At 42.9% G+C, this 21,610-nt stretch overlaps 2 protein-coding genes across 2 annotated transcripts; one reads left to right on the top strand and one right to left on the bottom strand.

Moving 5' to 3' along the window:
* Positions 1-1,819: 1,819 nt before the first annotated feature.
* On the top strand, positions 1,820-3,256 carry LOC110700154 (protein E6-like). Its single transcript, XM_021877658.1, has one exon. It carries the CDS (start codon positions 1,923-1,925, stop codon positions 3,000-3,002), a length of 1,080 nt encoding a protein of 359 aa, XP_021733350.1. The 5' UTR covers positions 1,820-1,922; the 3' UTR covers positions 3,003-3,256.
* Positions 3,257-20,788: 17,532 nt separating this feature from the next.
* Positions 20,789-21,469, bottom strand: LOC110700204. Its single transcript, XM_021877712.1, has one exon. The coding sequence runs from the start codon at positions 21,467-21,469 to the stop codon at positions 20,789-20,791; it is 681 nt and encodes a 226-aa protein (XP_021733404.1).
* Between the last annotated feature and the right edge of the window lie 141 nt (positions 21,470-21,610).

The raw sequence follows: 21,610 nt of genomic DNA, 5'->3' as shown, positions 1-21,610 counted from the left end.
CCGTCATCCAACCACCACCACCACCACCAATGTCATCTAGCCACCATCGTACACCACCACCACCGTCATCCAACAAAAAAGGCAAAAACTTAAAAAATTCAAAATTAGAAAATTAAATTAAAAATCTAGATCTTTATACAATTTACAAAATAATTTACATAATTTACTCAAAAAAATTACAATCTAAAATTACAAGTATAACATAAAAAAATAAAAAAAAAATAAAAAAAAAAACCTAAAATAGTTAAACAAACAAAAGCCTAAATTATAAACTAAATCAAAATAAAAAATTCAAAAAATAAAACCTTTTTCTTTGAACTCCAAAGAATCCCGTTCACCACTTGCTTGAACTCGAACAAGATTCGAACGAAAACATCTTGCTTGAACTCCAAAGAATCCCGTTCACCACTTGCTTTTACTCGAACAAGATTCGAATAAATTTCGAACGAAAATCGAAGACCTCACACTTTCTAGGACGTCTGACCGTATTGCAGCTCGGTGCTCGAAAAGAGATGGGAACGAAAGAGGAAGGAGAGATGAGAGTATAACGAGATGGGAACGAAAAAGGAAGGAGAGATGAGAGCAAAACGAAAGAGGAAGGAGAGATGAGAGCATAACGAGAGATGAGAAAGAAGGAGAGATGAGAGCAGAACCAGAGATGAGAGAGAAGGAGAGCAGAGCAGAACCAGAGATGAGAGAGAAGGAGAGCAGACCCAGAAAAGGAGAGAATGAAATAGAGAGGCAGAAGAGAGAGAGAGAGGGGGTAAAAGGTTTATAAAATTGCAATTGGCACCAGTTAACCGGCGCTATTTCTTTTTTTTTTTTTTTGGTTTCCATTTTATAAAACAAATAGCATCGGTTAACAGGTGCCATTGTATTTTTGCCCACCAGTTTTTAATAACCGGTGCTATTTCTTCGGTGCTAATTTTTATTTTTCTACTAGTGTTAACTAACTAAAAACTTTCCTAACAACCTTAGGAAGTTTATAGTATCTAAATAACATAAATTAAAACTTATCCTAAGTGTTTAAACCAAGAAAAAACCTTTCAAGTGATAGCTAAAAATTTGCAAACAAAACTCTAGAAAAACTAAGTATGAAAAATCATTCTTTTCATCTCGGAGCTGAAACTTGTTGCACGCGCCACCAAGGAGGGGCACGCGCCTGACCACCGTCACGGAGAGTCCAAGCCAGAGCTAGGGAGCCGGCGCGTGGTGGCTGGAACGACAAGTGGCTGCCGGAGTCGTGGATTCAAATGTGACATTTCTTCTTCTTTGCAAATCATGCTTCCTCCTTTCCCATTTAAGCTATTGAACCTTTCCTTGTTTATTTCCTTGTTTGGGCAGCCTATAATGGAGTTCTTTAGACCTTCTAAAAATGTATTAGATCCTTTAAAAGAACTAGCCTCTTGATTCACATTAGTTATTCAGAAAACAAGTTTTTTTTTTCTTAAAAAAAAAAAGTTATTTAGAAAACAAAGGTCAAATTATGTCAATAATTTTTGACACAACAAATCTGCATAGGTCAAACTATTGCATTAAAAAAAAAAGGTTTATAATATTTATGAAACAAAATACTTCTTATATTCATCAGTACCAAAACTTAAAATAAGGCTACCCTACACTTTGAGCACATTTTGAAGGGCACATGGAGCATGCACTAAATGACATAATTTCTCAAACCCCACCATTTTACAAATTGCCTTAGACCTCAATTCATTCTCCCCTCAATCCCCGCATCATTACCCGCCTCTTTTTCCTCTTTTTCTTTTTTCTTTTTTCTTCTTTTTACCCTTTTAATATTTGACTTACAAAGAGAGGGAACCACTCATACCAAACAATCTAAGGGTGTATAAATACACTATAACCAACATTCAATAAAACAACTCCCTAAATTTCCTCTGTTTTTTTTCTTCTTCTTAGCAATGGCATCCAATGTAAGATGCTTTTTCTTGCTCTTAGCCCTAGCCTTAGCCTTTTGTCTCCAAACTCATGCTAGAGATAGCAAGTTCTTTAGCAAAGTAAGCAAAGAAAACAAGGAATCCATTAGTATTGCTCCTATACAATCACCAACACTAGCTCCTTCTCCGTCGCCCGAACCCGATGTTGTCGAACATGGGTACGGGCTTTACGGTCAGGAGACTTACCAATACCCTCCTACAACCACAAACCCTACAAAAAGTGAAAATTTTGGTCAAGAGAAGTTTGTTTCTAGTGAAGAGTTGAGCAAGAACAACTTCAAGGAATTTGGAATGGGTTATTCCAATGACAACTTTAATGAGAATGGGAATGAGAAGAAAGGAATGAGTGATACTAGATTTTTGGAAAATGGGAAGTATTATTATGATGTTAATCAAGATGTTAAGGATGAAAGTAGCTTATTCAATGGGAATAAGAATGAGTATGTGACTGAAAGGCAAGGAATGAGTGATACTAGATTTTTGGAGAATGGGAAGTATTTTCATGATATTAATCAAGAAAGTAGAATTAATGAGGGTAGAAATGCTCATTTCATCACTAACAACTATGAAAATGAGAATGAGAATGAGAATGAGAACGAGAATGAGAACGAGGAGTTTGAGGAAAAATTTGGTCATTTCAACACGAACAACTTCAAGGATGAAAATCACAACAAAAACGAGAAATTTAACAACGCGGAGAAACAAGGGATGAGCGACACGAGGTTTTTGGAGAATGGGAAGTACTTCTATGATGCCAAGAATGATCATGGAGTTGGAGATGATGTTGGTTTTCACAACAACAATAATGTTGAGTTTGCCAATACTTTCTCTAGGAATGGGAATGAGTATGAGAACGGTAACAATGAGTATGAAACACAAGGAAGAGAGGGTTATAATTATTATCATGGTAATGATGAGTATAATGTGAAAGAAGGAAGAGAAGGTTATAAACCCAAGAAGTTTCCTAGTGAGTATGATACAATGGAAGAATATGATAGGGAACAAGGGTACATTAATGGTCATGAAGGTGAATATGTACCATGATTAAAATTTAGTAGAGTTATGTCTAAGAAAAAATGATTTTAGTTTGAGAAGATCAAAAGGGTTTATAGTTTTTTGTTATACTTTTGTTTTTTAAGTTATCAAGATGTATGAGTCTTGTTTGGCAATTTTAGCTTTTAGTTATTTGTGTAAGCTAAAATTAGCCAAAATTATGTACTCCGTATTTTTCTTATGTTGGAAATGCAACTTTGAAATTTAACATCAAAAACGATTCTCACGGATTATAAAAGCAACAATAATACTTTTTCATTTGATTAGTTATTAGTGTTATAGCATGAACTTTATTAAACTCACTCAGTCACTACCCGTCCTAATCTCCTAAATCTTTGTTTTTTACATTTAACAATTTTGTGTATAAAAAAATGGAAGGGAAATGTTAACTTGACTTCTAAAAGAAAATATAAAAAAGTTCAATCAATACGTAAGAATGAAATAGTAACAACTAACAATAAATAAAGAGTGGATTTCCCAAAAATCAACCTTAATTAGGAAATTTTGATCTAGAACTACCCTAAAGATGGGGTCATTAGTGAAAAACTACCCTTTTTTTTTTTTTTTTGTTGTTGTTGTTTTGAAATACCTACAAGTTATGAAATATTTGGGTAGCACTACCCAGTAACGTTTTTCGTCCAATTAAGTTGTTATTAGGGCCCGCTTTTTCACTTTTCCCACCTAATTAACTCCCCCCAATTGTCTTCTCTCTCCTTCCTAATTAATTTTCCCTCCATTCTTACTCAAAAATCCAAGAGAAGATAATCAAGCAATTGAACGCAAATTCTCAGTAATTCAAGCAATGTTTCACACTTTTCTTTTAATTCATTGTTTGTTGTATTTGTTTACAAATTTTAATTGAATGCAATTAACATAATTAGATTTTAAATTAGTATTTAGATTAGGGTTTATGGGTTCAAATAAATTTGGGGGTTTTGATTTCTAGGGTTTATGGGTTCAAATAAATTTGAGGGTTTTGATTTCTAGAATTTGCGTTCAATTGCTTGATTATCTTCTCTCGGATTTTTTGAGTAAGAATGGAGGGAAAATTAATTAGGGAGGAGAGAGAAGGTAGTTGGGGGGAGTTAATTAGGTGGGAAAAGTGAAAAGGTGGGCCCCAATAACGTCTTAATTGGACGGAAAACATTACTGGGTAGTGCTATCCAAATGTTTCATAACTTACGGGTAGTTCTAAACAAATAAAAAAAAGGATAGTTGTTTACAAATGACTCAATCTTTAGTGTATTTTTAGACAAAATTTCCTCAATAATAATTAGAGAAAGATAAATTACCTTGGCGAGTAAATACTACTGAGTAGAAATGTTGTATCTTTTGCTTTATTATTATTTCGTCAAAACAAGGGCATGCTCATGTCAACTTTCAACACTTGCCAATCAAAGGCTTCAAGGCTAACCAATAATCTTTAAATGCTAACAAAAATGATACTTCTGTTTTGTAATAATAGCAACACTTTTTTATTTATTTTTTTTTTTTTAATTTTTTTTACGCTGGTTTCATAATAATTGCAACACTTTTTTATTTGGTAAAGACGCACTATTATATTATCCCGTATTATTTCTTCTTTCCACTAATCCCACTTTCACAATTATTTATTACAATATTTTCCTCTTCTACTAACTCCACTTACATAACTTTTTTACTAATTCATTATGCTGAACATAAATTATTTTTACTGAACTTATATTCTTTTTACTGATTCTCTATTATATTTCATCCTTGAAATTACTAATCTTTACTTAATGGAACTTATTTTTACTTACCTGAAATTATTTTTACTAAACTGAACTAATTTTTACTAAACCGAAATTATTTTATAGAATATTATTTTTGTAAGGTGAAATGAATAGAGATTCACGACTTCCTCTCTCACAGAATAAATGACACATTAAACTTTTTTTCACTATTCAAAAATAAATTAAACTTTGACTATAATTTTTTATTAACATTATAACAACATATTTCATCATAAAATATGTTGTTAGATAGGAATTGATACAAAGTTTCATAATATAACTTTTTTTTAATAATTTTAATTAATGTTCATTTACGTGGGAAAAAAAAAAAAAGTCAGATTAATGCATCGACACGTGTGCAAAATTTGACCATGTTAGTTATATACTTTATAATCCTCTTTTGGTCCACACCATATCAAATTTCTAAGACTTTAGTTTTTGCATCATAATGTGCAGTTATTACGAAATGGAGATAAGTGTTGTAGTTTCCTATGATAAGGATGTAAACTATCTTAAGATGAAATGATGAATAATATCTTCCAATTAGAGAATTAAATCAATGAAAAAGATAATGTTGAATTTATGTACTCCCTCCGCCCGCAATTATTTGCAACATTTACTAAAACTAGGTGCTCTCTATTATCTGCAACAATTTTTTTTATTTCCTCTTTTGGTAAATTTTTAGCAATAAAATATCAACTTTACCCTTACTTAAAATTTTCAACTTTGTTTACAATTTGTTAATTACATTGACTAACCAACTAATCCACCACCTTACCCAAGCCACCTTCGCCGCCCCTACCACCAGCCCAGAGCACCAGCACCACTGTCATTCATCGCACAATTCTCCACCACCTTACCCCAGCCACCTTCGCCCCGGCACCACCGCAATTCGTTCACAATTCGTCGCAATTCCACCGCAATTCGTGTCGTCCGCAATTTGGTGGTGGTTTGGGGGGTTTCGGGTGGGTTTCGTGGGTTTGGTTTTCTGGGGTGATGGGTTTTGGTGGTGGTTTGGGGGGTTTCGGGTGGGTTTCGTGGGTTTGGTTTTGTGGGGTAGTGGGTTTTGGTGGTGGTTTGGGGGGGTTTCGTGGGTTTGGTTTTGTGGGGTGGTGGGTTTTGGTGGTGGTTTGGGGGGGGTTTCATGGTGGGTTTCGTGGGTTTGGTTTGGGGGTGGTGGGTTTTGGTGGTGGTTTGGGGGGGTTTCGTGGGTTTGGTTTGGGGGGTGGTGGTTTTGGTGGTGGTTTGGGGGGTTTCGTGGGTTTGGTTTGTGGGGTGGTGTGCTGGTTCGTGGGTTTTGGTGGTGGTTTCGGTGATTTGGGTGGTTCATGGGGTGGTGCGGTGGTTTGTGGGTTGGGTGTTGGTGGTTCGTGGGGTGGTGTGGTGGTTTGTGGGTTGGGTGTTGGTGGTTCGTGGGTGGTGCGGTGGTTGTGGGGTAGTTGTTCTCCATTCATTAATTGTGTGTTTTATTTTAGTTTAGTTTAATTATCCCTTATCTCTCCTCTTACTTTTCAATAACCTTGTTTAAGAAGTTTTTCCTAGGAGTCCGAACTTCTGTCCTTTGTTGCAGATAACCTCGGGCGGAGGGAGTACAAGGCTAGAGGTGTCAAATCGGGTATTCAAGTCGGGTTCATGTTGATTAGGGGATTTCTCTCGCCACGTGGACCAATTACACTCTGCCACGTGTCATCCACGTGGCCCAACCAGAGCCTGCCACGTGTCACCTCGTAAGAGGTCCAAGGTGGACCAATCAGGCCACGACACGTGGCAGGCAAATTGCCAACTGGGAAAGTGGTCTTTAAAGGCCCAAATACCTAGGCAAGCCCAGTCAGTCCTAGGTTTCCGAAAACCTAGTACTGGGCACATATTTTCGGACCCTATAAAAGGGAAATGTTCCCCCTGAGGAATATCATTCAGAAATCATTAAACACACGCGTACATTACTTGCTGAGCATTAACTCCAGCTTTAATTGCGCTACTTGAGAGCTAAGGCTCGGATTCCGAGACTGTCTCAGACAATCGGATGATTACTCCCCTTTCGAGAGGAGCCTGATCCCCTTTACTTTCTGCATGTTTACTTCCGAACACGTTCTAACTTGATCGTCGGAGGCGGAACTCTCACCCACAGGAGTCTCCGTTGTTTTGCAGGTACAGGCGTCCAGAGGTCAGTCTTGGTGTTGTAACTCTCCCGCAGGACATCAAAAAAAACCCCGAAACATTTGGCGCCGTCTGTGGGGAGAGTACTTCTAAGATGACTTCACAAGAACCTGTACCGCCTCTTAATGAGAAACGGCCCATGGCCGATATCCAGGTCTATATAGACCAGGATACAGATGACGACTGTGAGGTCGACACACACACGGCCCTTGACGAAGAAGAACATGCAACTGTCAGAGTCGGCCTCCACGTCGAACTTGCAAAACAACTTTTAGAATACCTCAATGAGGTATTCACAATCAAATTGAGAGAACCAGACGGGCGGAATGTCCGCCCACTCTAGTCCTCAGATGCTCCATACGGCCGCGTATGTGCCTCAACATCCATACATGTCGTATGGACAACATTATATACAGCCGACCCTCTTTGGGGGGCAGGCGACACACAATGTCCAGCCCTTGGATTGGCAGCTCCGACTGCTAAGACTGGGGGAACAACCCTCTGCTTTTTCCAAGGAAATAACAGAGGCTCCCCAGCCGGCCAAGGTGAAAAATGTGTTGGTAGGTGCCTATGACGGTACCACCAACCCAGAAGACCACCTGATGGCATACACCAACTTTATGTATCTTCAAGGGTTGGATGATGTTGCATAGTGTAGATGCTTCCCGGCCACATTAAAGGGCGTCGCCCAGCAATGGTTCGGCAACCTGCCAATCGGATGCATTAATAATTTCAAGATGCTTGCATACTTGTTTGCGTCAAACTTCTCAATGAATATCCCTGCAAAGAAAACAAGTCTTGACTTGGGAGCTATACAGCAGGGAGAGAAGGAGGGCCTATGATCATAAATCAGGCGGTTCAATCTGATGAAAATTCAGATTCAAGGATTGTCTGATGAGGTGCCTATACAGACTTTTTCAAAGGTCTGAAAGACGGGTCGACCTTCAAATTCGACCTTGTACGGAAGAGGGTTGCTACCCTCCAAGAAGCACTAATGGAGGCGGACGCCTATACACAGGCGACCGAGCTATGCAACATCAGTAAACAGTCGGACTCAAAGAGGTTTGACAAAAAAGAGAGTCGGCCATTACAGCCGGATAAAAAAGAAACGAAAAGAAAAGAAGTCTGGGTGGCTGATACTTCTGAACAGCCGTCTCAGAAGAAAAAGAAAAAAAACAAAAACATACTCTCCAAAGTACGAATTCAATAAAGACAGTAACTCCATCCTCATGGAAATTAAGGACCGGGTCTCCATTGACGAGCCGACTGCTATGAAAGGTTCCGCCAAAAATCGGAACAAAAATAAATATTGCCACTACCATGAGGATATTGGCCATGACACCAACGAATGCTTTAGTCTCAAGCGGTTGTTGGACCGTCTGGCTGATAAAGGAGTTCTCAAATCTTATATTTTAAGGTCCAAGGTTACCCTGCAAACTAACCATGGACAGTCGTCTAAGAAGAAGCCTCATTCTGCTTATAGTTCGGACACTGATGAAGCTCTGATCTATGCAATAGCAGACGGCTTTGCTGGAGGCGGCCCAACGATCAGAGGTAACAAGGACTACATCAGACGGCTCGACGTCAACTCGGTCGACGAGGCGTAGCGTCCAAGGACTCCTTCCCCGAAGTTGTGGTTACTGAGGATGACAGAGGCAAAGTCAAGAGGCCGCATGATGACCCTATTGTCATCGAATGCAAAGTGGCCAACCAAAGAGTTGGCTGAACCCTCATTGATACTGGGAGCTTGTCTGATCTCATCAGTTACAAGTGTCTAGCCAAGCTCAGGTACAAGCCCGAGAACATGCACCAGGTCTCTCATCCCTTAGTAGGATTTGGAGGTGGTGTGGTACATCCGGTAGGTCAAATAGACCTACCCATTCGTCTAGGAAAAAAAGGGGAGGGACGCCACATGGTGGTCCGGTTCTTAGTTGTTGAAGAGTTGACGGCCTATAACATGATTTTGGGGCATCCCACCTTGGATGAATCGAAGGCTGTTATCATTCCTTCTCTTATTCTCCTCAAGTTTGAGAAGGATGATGGAATAGTCGGCTCCCTTCGGGGAGACCAAAAGATGGCCATGGAGTGTTACCTCTCTGATGTCAAACCCACTGTGGTCGCAGCCGGCCCCAGTGGAGAAATTATTGTCCTTGAGCAAATCAAGGAAGCCGCGCCTGCTGCCACAGCAGCCGGCAAGAAGAGAAAGGCCAACCAAATGGTGGCTGAGAAAAAAGACAAGCAATAGCAATCATTGACCGGTAAAAGGCCAGATGAACTTCGTCCCCAGCCGGCTGGTGAGCACAATAACATCGTTCTGGATGACTCTCGTCCTAAACGAACTATTAAGGTAGGGACAGCTGCTTTTTCTAAGCTTGGTGCAGACTTACATAACTTGTTAAAAGAATTCAAAGACATCTTTGCCTTTGAGGTGGACGAGATGCCAGGCATCAGCCCGGATCTAGCCGTCCACAAGCTTGCTGTGGATCCTAAAAAGAAGTCGGTGAAACAAAGGAAGAGGAATCATGGAGAAAAACGAAGCCAGGTGGCAGCCGCTGAGGTGAAAATTTTGTTAGATGCTGGGTTCAATCGGCAATGTTATTTCCCTGATTGGGTTGCCAATATTGTGCTTGTAAAGAAGCCGAATGGAACCTGGCGCATGTGTGTTACAGACTTGAACAAGGCATGTCCGAAGGATAGCTATCCTCTCCCAAAGATCGACAGTCTGGTCGACTCCATAGTCGGCCATCCCTTGATGAGCTTTATGGACGCCTATTTAGGATTTCACCAGATACCTCTGTGGAAGAAAGATCAAGAAAAGACAGGTAGCATTTATCATTGATCAAGGGTTATTCTGTTACACTGTGATGCTGTTTGGTTTGAAGAATGTGCCTGCTACCTTCTAGAGAATGATTAATACAGTCTTCGTTAATCAAATTGGAAGGAATGTGGAAGTGTACATTGATGATATGATAGTCAAATCCAAACTACAAACGGACCATCTTACAGACCTCCGAGAAACATTTGCCACACTTAGGCGGCACCAAGTCATGCTCAATCCCAAGAAATGTGTTTTTGGTGTTGAGTCTGGGAAGTTCCTCGGATATCTGATTGATCAAAGGGGGATAGAGGCCAACTCGGAAAAAATATAGGCGGTCATAGACATGCAGTCGCCCCGTATTGTAAAAGAAGTTCAAAAATTAACAGGCTGTCTGGCAGCATTGGGGAGATTCCTCAATCGGTCAGGCGACAAGTGCCTCTATTTCTTCCAATCAATTAAGAAGAAGACTATGTTTGAATGGGGGGTGGATGTAGAGGCGACTTTCCAAAAGTTAAAGGAACACTTGCACTCTCTACCAAGGCTGGTCAGTCCTTTGCCAAAAGAATTGTTGTACATGTACCTAGCCGTCTCTAACCAGGTGCTAAGTGTTGTTCTCCTTGCTGAAAGAGGCGGCACCTAGCTCCCGGTCTACTTCATCAGTCATGTTCTTCGGAATGCAGAGCTGAGGTACCCTATGGTTGAAAATTTTGGACTTTCCCTCTTCATGGCAGTCAAGAAGTTAAAGCCTTACTTCTTGGCGCATCCGGTCATGGTCTACACTGACCAGCCAATCAAGCGGCCAATGACAACCATGGAATCATCCGGCCGAATGATCAAATGGGCGATTGAAATCCAAAGCCTGGAAATTACTTTTGAGCCAAGGAAAGCGGTGAAGGGACAAGCAGTTGCTGACTTCATTGTTGAAATGACCAAGCCGGCTGATCCTGAAAACCTTGAACAGGTTCGGAAGGTATATGTGGACGGGAGCTCCACCTTGAACGGTTGTGGTGCAAGCGTCATATGTCAGTCTCCTAAAGGAGACAAGTATGAGTACACACTACGTTTCAAGTTCCAAGCCTCAAATATTGAGGCAGAATACGAAGCCCTACTAGCCGACATCCGTATGTGTAAGGCGGCTGGGGAAAGGAAGTGGACGCCTGTTCTGACTCATAATTGATTGTTAGCCAATACCATGGTGATTATGAAGCCACACATCCAGCTATGATCAAGTATTTACAGGCGGTCAAAGAAGAGGCTGGGACGCTTGAGGAATTTCATTTAAGTCAGGTACCTAGGTCTGAGAATAACCAGGCGGATGCTCTCTCCAAATTGGCATCATCCGCCTCTTGTGACACACCAAGATCAGTTTTCTGGGAGGTGATGGAAAAAAGGAGCATCGAAGAGGAGCCCATTGGAATCCTAGATCGAAGCCCAGCTTGGATGGATGGCATCCGGGCATACTTAACAGACGGCACCTTGCCGGATACTTACCCAGAGATGGTCGCAATGAAAAAACGTGCGGTCAATTTTGAAATCCATAATGGAAAGCATTTTAATAAAGGCTATCTACAACCTTTTTTGAAATGTGTCACACCAAAGAAGGGCCGAGAGGTCCTAGAAGACCTGCACTCGGGCTTCTGCGCCTCCCACATAGGCGGCAGGACCCTAGCAAAGAGAGCCAGGCGACAAGGCTACTTCTGACCTACCCTAGAAGCAGACGCTATGGAGATGGTGAAAAAATGTGACAAGTGTCAAAGGTTTGGCAAGCTCATCCATCGTCCGGCCACTGACCTGACGGCTATCCATAGCCCAGTACCATTCGGCCAAATGGGGCATGGACATTCTGGGTCCATACACGCCTGCTACAGGCGGATGGAGATATATTTTGGTTGTTGTCAACTACTTCGCCAAGTGGGTAAAGGCGGAGGCGGTCAAAGGCATCAAAACAAAGGATGTTATCTCCTTCATCTGGAGAAATGTCATCACCCGGTATGGGGTACCCATGTCTATGGTCTTTGACAATGGTCCTCAATTTGAGACGCCTGCTCTCAAGAACTGGTTGGGAGATCAAGGGATCTCTCATTGTTTTGCATCAATCGGCCGCCACAAAGCAAACAACCAGGTTGAAACCTGTAATAAGTTAATCTCTGATGGCATCAAAAAGAAAATTGAAAGAGTTGGCGGCCTATGGGCTGACGAGCTACCGCATGTTCTGTGGGCCATCAGGAAAACTGAAAAAAGGGGCGACTGGTGAAACTCCATTTCTCATAGTTTATGGGGTAGAGGTTGTTCTCCCTATTGAGCACTATGAGCTGACTCTTCGAGTCATGCTTTATGACGAAGAGGCTAACAGGGAGGCCATACAGCTAGCATTGGACTCACTTCCAGAACGCAGGGGCAATGCGGCCTTGCGTCATGAGATCTACCGTCTGAGAATGATGAGAGCTTTTAATAAAAGAGTGCACAAGCGCCCCCTGAAATTAGGGGACTTTGTGTAACGAAAAATGGAAGCAGTCGGTAGGGCCAACGAACAGGGAAAGCTGACTCCTAATTGGGATGGTCCCTACCGAATCTATGAAGAAGTTAGAGGCGGCACCTACCGCCTGGAAGCACCAGACGGCAGGCAGCTAGCCAGAACTTGGAACGTAGATAACTTGAAAAAGTATTACTTTCGAGATTTGTTAATAATTTGTACATTAAAGCATATTAAATAAAATTTGCAATTTATTTTTCAGTTTTTTGCAAGTCTCCTTAGCGGGGCAAGCCGCCTGTGCAATACACAGTCGGCCTTATTTCTTTTAATCACCTACTCTCACATGAGTAAAAATGCTAAGTCTAGACAACTTAGCAACTATGTTCTTTTCTAAAAAAACCTAATGAGGCCACAGCCGGATGATCAAATTGAGGCCCATGGCCGGATGATCACCTTGAGGCCTAAGGCCAGATGATCAACTTGAGGCCCATGGCCGGATGATCCTAGTAAAATTAAACTAATACCTCTGTCCCAAACTTGAGCAGGCGTCTAGTGACATCCATCCGGGTGAATTCGTCGCAGAGAGCATCTCCCATTTGGGTGGCACATTGCTCTATAAACCTAAAACAAACGGTCCTACCGAATGTCTCTAAGGAAACCTCGCAGTCGTTTGACATGAGACGAAGATAAACGTACCGCTTACTTTAAACCAGCAGTAGACAGTTAAAATCTAAGTCAGAAACCGCCTACTATTGCTTGGGACAATGCAGTCGGCATAAGCTGAGTTCTAAACTTGGCAACTATTTGGGTAATAAGCTAAGTCTAACTTAGCAAATGGAAAAACTACATGCGGCCACAGCCGACTATTTCTTCTATTCACTCAAGTTCAAGTGACGGAGACTGATTAACGCCAAAGGTTAACTCATAGTCACTCAACCAACCTATAATGGAACCTAAAAGGTACGAATGAAGCCGCCTGTCCTTTTAATAAACAGACGACATTCGGCCACTCTTATTTAGGTTAGCAAAACAGTTGAAGCTGCCGCCTGTAACCCAACAGGCGATTGCTACTTTGATTAAAAACATCCAATTTGGTGCCTGTTCTGTATAAGTACCAAACAAACGGACTATTTACAAAACTAAGTACAAAACTTAGTGGCAAAGTATGGTTTGTCTAAAGAATTATATTGAGGCCGAGATCCAGATCATGCTGACTGTATAACCGTCTATCTAATGGTCGTCTGTCCGCCTGGTTTGGGGCAACCACCTTAGCAATTGATTGACCTAGAAATCAGCCATACTCTTCAAAGTATCAAAGATTTCTAAGTCAATCCATCAACCTTAGAAAACCAGGTGCACAGCTGGCCAAGGGCAAGAACAGTCGGTATACCAAAACAATCGGCATTTTGAAAAATAGTCAAAGCATTCTTACAAAAAGGCAAGCTATAGTTGGAAAAATTATGAAATGCAAAAATTCAAAAGCAAAGTGAAAATTGGAAAATCCGACAAAATGTCGGATGTTTCATATAAACAGTCGGCCATGAGACCGACAAAAGGTTGAACTTGTTAATAAACTCCGACCCCTTGGTCGGGTAATGATACAACAAAAACGGCACGCAAGCCGAAGAAAAGTTGATAAAAAAAGGAAAATTTTAAGCAGCCGGAGGGGTACATCAACAGCCGCATGCGTCTGGTCCCCAGTCGGCCGCTGTTCTTTTTCATCAACCTCTTCCTCCTTCTCCTCTTCCTGGCCTGACTCCTAAGAAGTAGAATCAGTCGACTCCTCCTCCTCCTCTTCCTCGCCCTCTTGGGCTTGGTTCAGGATTTGATCATTGTATTCCTTGGTGGAAGCGGCAAACTGATTCTCCCACTTCTCATAATTGGTCTCTCGGAAGAGAACCCCCTATGTCCTCTTCATGATGGCACTGCAATCGTCCATCATGTCCTTGACTAGGGCCTCCTTCTCTTCATTAGCCCTTGAGAGGTCTTTCTTGGCAAGCTGGGTCTCTTGGTTCTGCAGGCAGAGTTTGAGCTTGTCCACCCTAGTGCGGAGGTCGGCTGCTTCTTTTTCCGCCTCTTTAAGAGGCCCGAGCTCAGCCTTGAGGTCCTTCGAGGACGACTTCAGCTCTGAGATCCTCTTCTTGGCCGCCTCTAAGTCCGTTTTGACCTGCAAGTTGGTAGCCGCCTGATAATACAGTATGTCATTAGTCAGAAGTTCATTTTGGGTAATCTGGAACGTAGCTTTGTCAGATACAGAGGCGACCCGAGCCTTTGCATCCTTTACCTCTTTCGTCTTCTCACTTATGGGCCTGCGAAGACCGTGTACTCGCAGCATAGACTGGACCCGGCCAAAAACAGACGCCAGATACAAGCGGCTCAAAAGTTATATAAATAGAAAAGGAAAATTATTACAAGTATACCTCAGTGAGAAGAGTGAGGATAGCATCCAGGTTGAGGGTGCCGACTCCCCTGACCGCCTCCCTGTCTTCAAGGGAGACGGCTTTCAGCATGGACTTGGCCAGATGGACAAGGTCCGGCCTTTGAAAGACATCGGCGCAATCAATACCCTGTAAGTACTTGGTGTAAATTCAGCCAATAGATCGACTGCTTTTAGAAGTGCTGGACGATTGCTGATTGAATTTGACCCTCAAAGGGTAAGGGAAAGAAAGCAAGTCTTTGATACCTTCAGTAGCCGCCTGCTTCTCCTTCTCCTTCTCCGTCCGACTGCCCCTAGGGATGGCTGGAGATTTAGGAGGTTAATTGCTCCCTGCCTTGAGGCCACATGTTTCTTGGCTCTCCCAGGGGTCGTTGTGTCACCAGCCGTCTGTTTCCTAACTTTAGGATCCGGCTGGGAGGAGGAAGAAGGCTTTGCTAAGTTGCCCTGCAAAATAACCACAATAAGTAAGAATCAGGCGGCTGAAAAGCTAAATGAGATTGTTCAGTTGAAAGCTCACCTTGGGCGCCTGCGCAGCAGGAGACTCTTCAGTTGATCGCTTGCCCAAGATGGCCGAGCAGAACTGGGCGGCAGCTTTCTTTGAGGCCGAGAGATTTTCCATAGCTTTGTCTGCAAAAGATAAATCAGAGAGTTAGTTTGACGCAAAAATAATCAACTTTACAAGACACTTGAACAGGCGGTCAGCTACCTCTCAGTATTTCTTCACTAAAGCCACAGGCGGCCAGAAATGTCCCATCATATAACCAGTTATACTTGGGAATATAGTTTTGGGGAATGAACTCCCTCGCCCCAGTCTCGGGGTTCTCCTGGATATCTACTTTGAAGAGTCCTTTGTCAAGGATCTCTTCTTTTGCTTTGTGGGGAACAGGCGGCAGCTCCGAACCGCCTATAAGAAAAGGTGGGATCAGGGCAAGAGATGATGTAGAAAGTGTTTCTCCAATCCTTCCACTTGCTCTCCTTCCCAAAGTCATCATATATCCCTTATGGCTAGACAACTGAAACCAGCCGATCCCGCTTGCTTTTGGGGTCCGGCTGAGGTAATGTATGTGGGCGAATGCTTTGAAGCTGGGCTCTACTTGATGCATTTCGCAGCCGGTAACATAGCCCAATATATTGAACCAGGAGTTTGGGGCCATTTGCCAGACACCTAGCTGGTATCCGTCCAGGATCCGCTCCACGGCCGGATGTAAGGGAAATCTTAGGCCAGCTTTAACAGCCACCTCATAGCAGCCAAAACACTCATCCCCATAGTTGTACCCCTCTGGCCAGACTACGGTGTCTCAGCATCTGGCGTGCATAGAATGTAATCATGTCCCATGACATGGTGCGCTCTGAAGCTCCTAATTTTATCGGCCACCATTTTCCACCTGCCTGCGGGAACGTGATGGTAGTAGGCGAAAAATTGCTCTCGGCGGGTAGCAGACGGCTCCGCCCAATCTGCTCCCAATTCTACAGAGAGGGACTCTCTCGCGACCCCTAGCCGAGAGTGCCTCTCCTCAGATTCATATGAGAATTTGCTAGAAGTACTTGGTTCAGAGTCGTTGTTTGAGCTCTCGGTCCTGGTGTCCGCCTGGTGGGCCAGATCAACAAAGCCCGGCATATCATTTTGAACCTCTTCCCTGATTCGTCTAAAATGGAATAACTGGGAGTGCTTGGGGCACCAGGCGGCACGTCAGACAATTTGTTGACAGGCGCATAGAAGAAAGAGTCATCTGAATTTGTCACCCTTGCCGTTCTCTTAGTTCTGGCCATGGTGTCCTGCACAGACACATAGACAGTCAGACTTGGGGCAGTTCTCAAAGGGTGATCCAGCAAGGGGCTGTCGGCACTCATAGTTCTAGATTCAGCCGTCCCCGGTGACCAGCTGATCACTAACCTAGGCCGTGCCGTGTGCTTTTAGGAAACCATTTTCAAAAGAAAAACAAAGAGAAAGTACGAAAGAAGAAAAAGAAACAGGCGGTTACCTTTAGTCGGTGAAAATAAAGGCGCTTGAAAATCTACAGCGGCTGTAAAGGCAGGCGGTCTGGTGCAGTTGGAAGTCGTTCTCTTTCAGAAAAAGACAAAGTTCTCAAAAGTTCTCTCTGGAATTTTTGGAAATGTCTAAACAAATGATTTGGACATCTCCTATTTATAGGGGGGTTGAATTCCAAGAGACAGTAAAAAAAAAGAAGGTAAAAACCGTTAGCCAATCATAGCGTGACACCTGTCACAGGCGCACGTGGTATGCCACGTCACCCCTATGAGGGGAAAATGATTAAGGGACTCTCCCTCCACGTGGACCAATTAAACTCTGCCACGTGTCATCCACATGGCCCAACCAGATCCTGCCCTGTGTCACCTCGTGAGAGGTCCAAGGTGGACCAATCAGGCCACGATACATGGCAGGCAAATTGCCAACTGGGAAAATGGTCTTTAAAGGCCCAAATACCTAGGCAAGCCCAGTCAGTCCTAGGTTTCCGAAAACCTAGTACTGGGCACATATTTCCGGACCCTATAAAAGGGAAATGTTCCCCCTGAGGAATATCATTCAGAAATCATTAAACACACGCGTACATTACTTGCTGAGCATTAACTCCAGCTTTAATTGCGCTACTTGAGAGCTAAGGCTCGGATTCCGAGACTGTCTTAGACAGTCGGATGATCACTCCCCTTTCGAGAGGAGGCTGATCCCCTGTACTTTCCGCATCTTTACTTCCGAACACGTTCTAACTTGATCGTCGGAGGCAGAACTCCCACCCATAGGAGTCTCCGTTGTTTTGCAGGTACAGGCGTCCAAAGGTCAGTCTTAGTGTTGTAACTCTCCCGCGGGACATCCAAAAAAACCCGAAACACATGTCATGTCATGCCGGCTACCAAGTTATATTCAATCGGATCATGCCATGTTTTTCAAACTTCCAAGTCAAGTACAGATCGAATTAGGTCAAGTTCGATTCTAGTTAATTATAACAGGCTTTATATTTTTTTGGTTACAAAAATAATTTCGATTCGAGTCAATTTTGGGTTTGGTTATTTGTTGGGTACGATTTGCATCAAGTCGGGTTAGCGAAAAGTTTAAAGCAAAAAAATTTGAGTAGGATGAACTTTAGGTCGGGTCATTCTTAGACTCGGTTCAAAGCATGTTTGGATAAATTAAATCAAAATCAGCCTATTCATTTTTTAGCTCAGGTCAAATTTGAGTCATGAAATCGAGTTGAGTTAAGTTTGGTTTGCTAAAACACAATAACAAAACGAAGATATACCTTGAGTTGGATCAAGTCAAATCAATTTTTGCATGCACAAGTTTCTAAACTACAATAATGATGTATTTAAATATGCATAATTTAAACTATAGTAAGATTCACTTGTATATCATTGATAGAGATGTATGAAAGGAGAATTTGACTAATGGTTGCGAAAGAAGTATATAGTATTGATCTAATAGCATATTATGAATCATGGAAATAAAGAGAGTTCCTAAGGAACTTATACATGATGTATTTAAATGGAAATAATTCTTCAAATGAATCTTATAACAATTTCACGAATTGCTACAAAAATTTGGAGAATTTGGGTGATTTTTGAAGTAAGTTAAGGGGAGTAGTTATACAAGAAAAAATCGCGGGGAAAAGGTAATAAATAGAAAAGGTCAAACTAGTTGATATATGGGCCCCTCGGTTGGAATCAATACCAGAATCAAGCAAAGGGTGATGAGATCAATTTTTTTTTAAGGGGTAGTAATTTTATAAAAATAAAAAATAATTTAAAAAGGGTGGTTGAATAAAAAATTGGGTCGTTTTTGTGCGGTAAACTCCTAATCCATTTGGTAATTTTGGCATTTTTATCATTTGGAGTTGACGTGTATTAGTTTCACTTTAAACACTTATTTTATCTAAAATAATTCAATACAACTATACAAGTAATGTGGCCTAATATTAAGTAAACCTAGGTCACATTCAAGTGAGAAGATTTTCAATTTGGACACATGTGGTTGCAAATGTTTGTATCATTTCCAAATCTAATTAGAAATTGAAAGGAATGGTGTCCTTCCAACAAGTGTATTCTTCCGATAGTGGGTTCAGAATTATTACGGAGCTAATTCTTCAGTAAGGTCAAGTGATCGGAATGCCTAGGTGGAGGCCGCTTCCGATCAGTAATATCAATGTGCAATTGATGTTACAGCTTAATCTTAACTAAACCCTTTGGGTCGAACCCAATCGAATCACCGATCCGAGACGACGAATTGATCCGAAAGGATTTAATGAGTCGACAGAGTTTTACGAATACAGACGTCGGAAATCGAGCCTAGGGCGTCGAGACCGAACGTCGCAAAATCACAAGCAACAAGTATGAGCGTAGCCGTAGCTAGGCTAGGCTAGCTCATCGCAAGCCTAGGCGCACCATGGTGTGCTAGGCACTATCGCAGCCTAGGCGCGGCCTGGTAGCCTATCGCAAGCAATAGGCGCACCAGGCGCACCTAGCAAGTCATCGCAGGCACCAGGCGCATCTGGCAACCTATCGCAGGCACCAGGCGCACCTGGCAACCTATCGCAGGCACCAGGCACACCTAGCAACCCATCGCAGGCACTGGGTGCTGCGTGCGTGCGTGCCTGGCATGGCAGCACCATCGCAGGCACCAAGTGCTAGCATGGGTTCCTGCCTAGCATTGGCGCACCATGTGTGTGCTGGCTTGTGTGCTAGCCTTCGCATGGAAGCACCAAGCATCGCACCATATGCGAGGGCCTGGGCGCCAGCATAGTGCTAGGCCACGCACAGCAGCCCAGCATCACCACGCACCAAGACTGTTGTGTGATGCGTGGGCGTGCGTGTGGTGCGAGGCCAATGCACGCTGCGCATGGTGCGTGGCTAGTGCGAGAGGTGCTCCGAAGGTGTGTGCGTGGTGTGCGAGGCAAAGGGGGCCAGCATGCGTGGCTCGCTAGCAGCACGCATGCTGGGAATGCGAGGCATGTGCGTGCGTTGGGGAGTGCTAGGCAGCCAGCAGCGCCCAGCAGCTAGCACTGGCCAGCACCAGCGCCTAGCACAGCCTAGCGCCAAGCATGCGAGGCTGCTGGGCAGGCACATGCTAGCTGGCTGGGTTGGCTGGCACATGCTAGCTGGCGTGCTAGCTGGCACATGCTAGCTGGCGTGCTAGCTGGCAGTAGCCCAGCACCCCCTTGTGAGTGGCGGTTTAAGGAGAGGTGGGGACCAAAGCCACCAAGCTTCCCTTGGGGAGCAAGGCAATGGTCCCCCCCATGGGATATGGTCCTCACCTAACCCATTCTCTCCTTTTGCCACTTGTTGGCTTGTGATTGCTTTTGTCTAATTATTTATTTTGGAATTAAATAAATTATTGCAATTGCACATGATCCCACATTGATCATGAAAAGGGGTTTCAAGTCCCCATTCTCTATAAATACCCACTTGGTTGGGATTTTGAGAATACAACCTTGAGTGGAATTAAAAAGGCAACTCTAAGAAAGAGTAAACCTTTGATTCGTAAAACTCATAGTTATTTTGTCCGGGTCTTGACTAACCTTCAAGACTTAGGACGCTCGGGTCGGATCGAGGGTACGATCTGTCGGAGATCTCGTCTTTTCGGGATTTTAAAGTAAGAGCTCTTTAGGAGCGAAGCACGCGTCAAAGGTATAATTCTTGATCTTAATCTTGTTTGATTAAGTTTATTATGCTTGTTAATTGCTTTAATTAAGGGGCGGGTCTTGGTGGGTTTCCTTCCGCGTAGTGTCGGTTCACTACGAAACCCTACAGAAATCAGCTAATGGTGAGATGTAAGTCACTCTACACATATTTTCTGAGTTTGTTCCTAGCACATAGATATTTTCTGAGATTTTTTTTTTTTTTTTTTTGGTTTTGTTTTGTTTTGTTTGTTTGTAGTGATCTTTGTCAAACAAAAAAAAAAAAAAAAAAAAAAAAAAAAAAAAAAAAAAAAACCCTAAAAAGACCAACAAAGGAAATGTCGTTGTCGAGGGCACACAACCAGCCAGTGCGCGGGAGAAACCATCCTTTAGGGACCTTACATATCCTACAAGCAAAAAGTTGAGGGAGAATTTCCTTTATATCCTGAATTAGCCATGCACAGGAAATATCTGTCAAACTAGAGTGGCGATAGCAAGCCTGAAGCTCCGCCTAAAGACCAGGCATAGTTCTACCGGCCCTAGCACTACCACCTAGCACCCTATCCGAATGAATCTCCCTAAAAATGCACCCTGCCCCTGCACTGTTGTCATGACAATTCCAGGCACCATCAAAAAGTAGACAATGATCAAGAGGATCAGTAGGACCACCACTCAGACGCAATGACATAAAGCTCTCGAGGGGGGGAGATCGAATCCTGTAGGAGGAGGAGAGTTGATTTTGAAAAACTCCAGCCTGAGTAACCCGAGCAACCCAGTCCGCAGAGAGGTGGAAGGTCATTGAAGGAGACCAAACCGCTTGCCTAAAAATACATTGATTACGCATAAGCCAAATAGCCCAAAGGAAGGAGACAAAAGACACAAGACCTCCAAAATTCTTAGATCGCTGAAAATCCGACATCAAGTTCGTAAACCACTCATTAAATGGTTTTGCTTGCAGCAGACGACCATCAAGTGTCAAAGGACCTTGCTCCCAAAGTGGACTTATAAACGGACAGTCACGGAAAAGATGAGAAACCGTCTCTAAATCACTGTGACAGAAAATAAGCACTGGATTTACCGGAAGACCCTTCGGACACACAGTCGATGATAGGGGTAAAGCATCATGTAGAAACTTCCAAGAAAACATCTTAAACCGAGGAAGGAGAGGCAAACCCAAAAACGTTTCCACCATGGGGCAGGAGCTGGTTCACTAACAACGGAATGCATGGAATGACAAACCAACAAAGAATAAGCCGATTTGGTGGAAAATTGACCATCCGGTGTAATCTTCCAGTTAACAAAATCATCCATCGGACTCTAAGGCCGCTCTGCC

Source organism: Chenopodium quinoa, unplaced genomic scaffold (assembly GCF_001683475.1).
Source record: "Chenopodium quinoa cultivar QQ74 unplaced genomic scaffold, ASM168347v1, whole genome shotgun sequence".
Taxonomy (NCBI): domain Eukaryota; kingdom Viridiplantae; phylum Streptophyta; class Magnoliopsida; order Caryophyllales; family Amaranthaceae; genus Chenopodium; species Chenopodium quinoa.
This window is presented reverse-complemented; position numbering and strand designations above follow the sequence as displayed.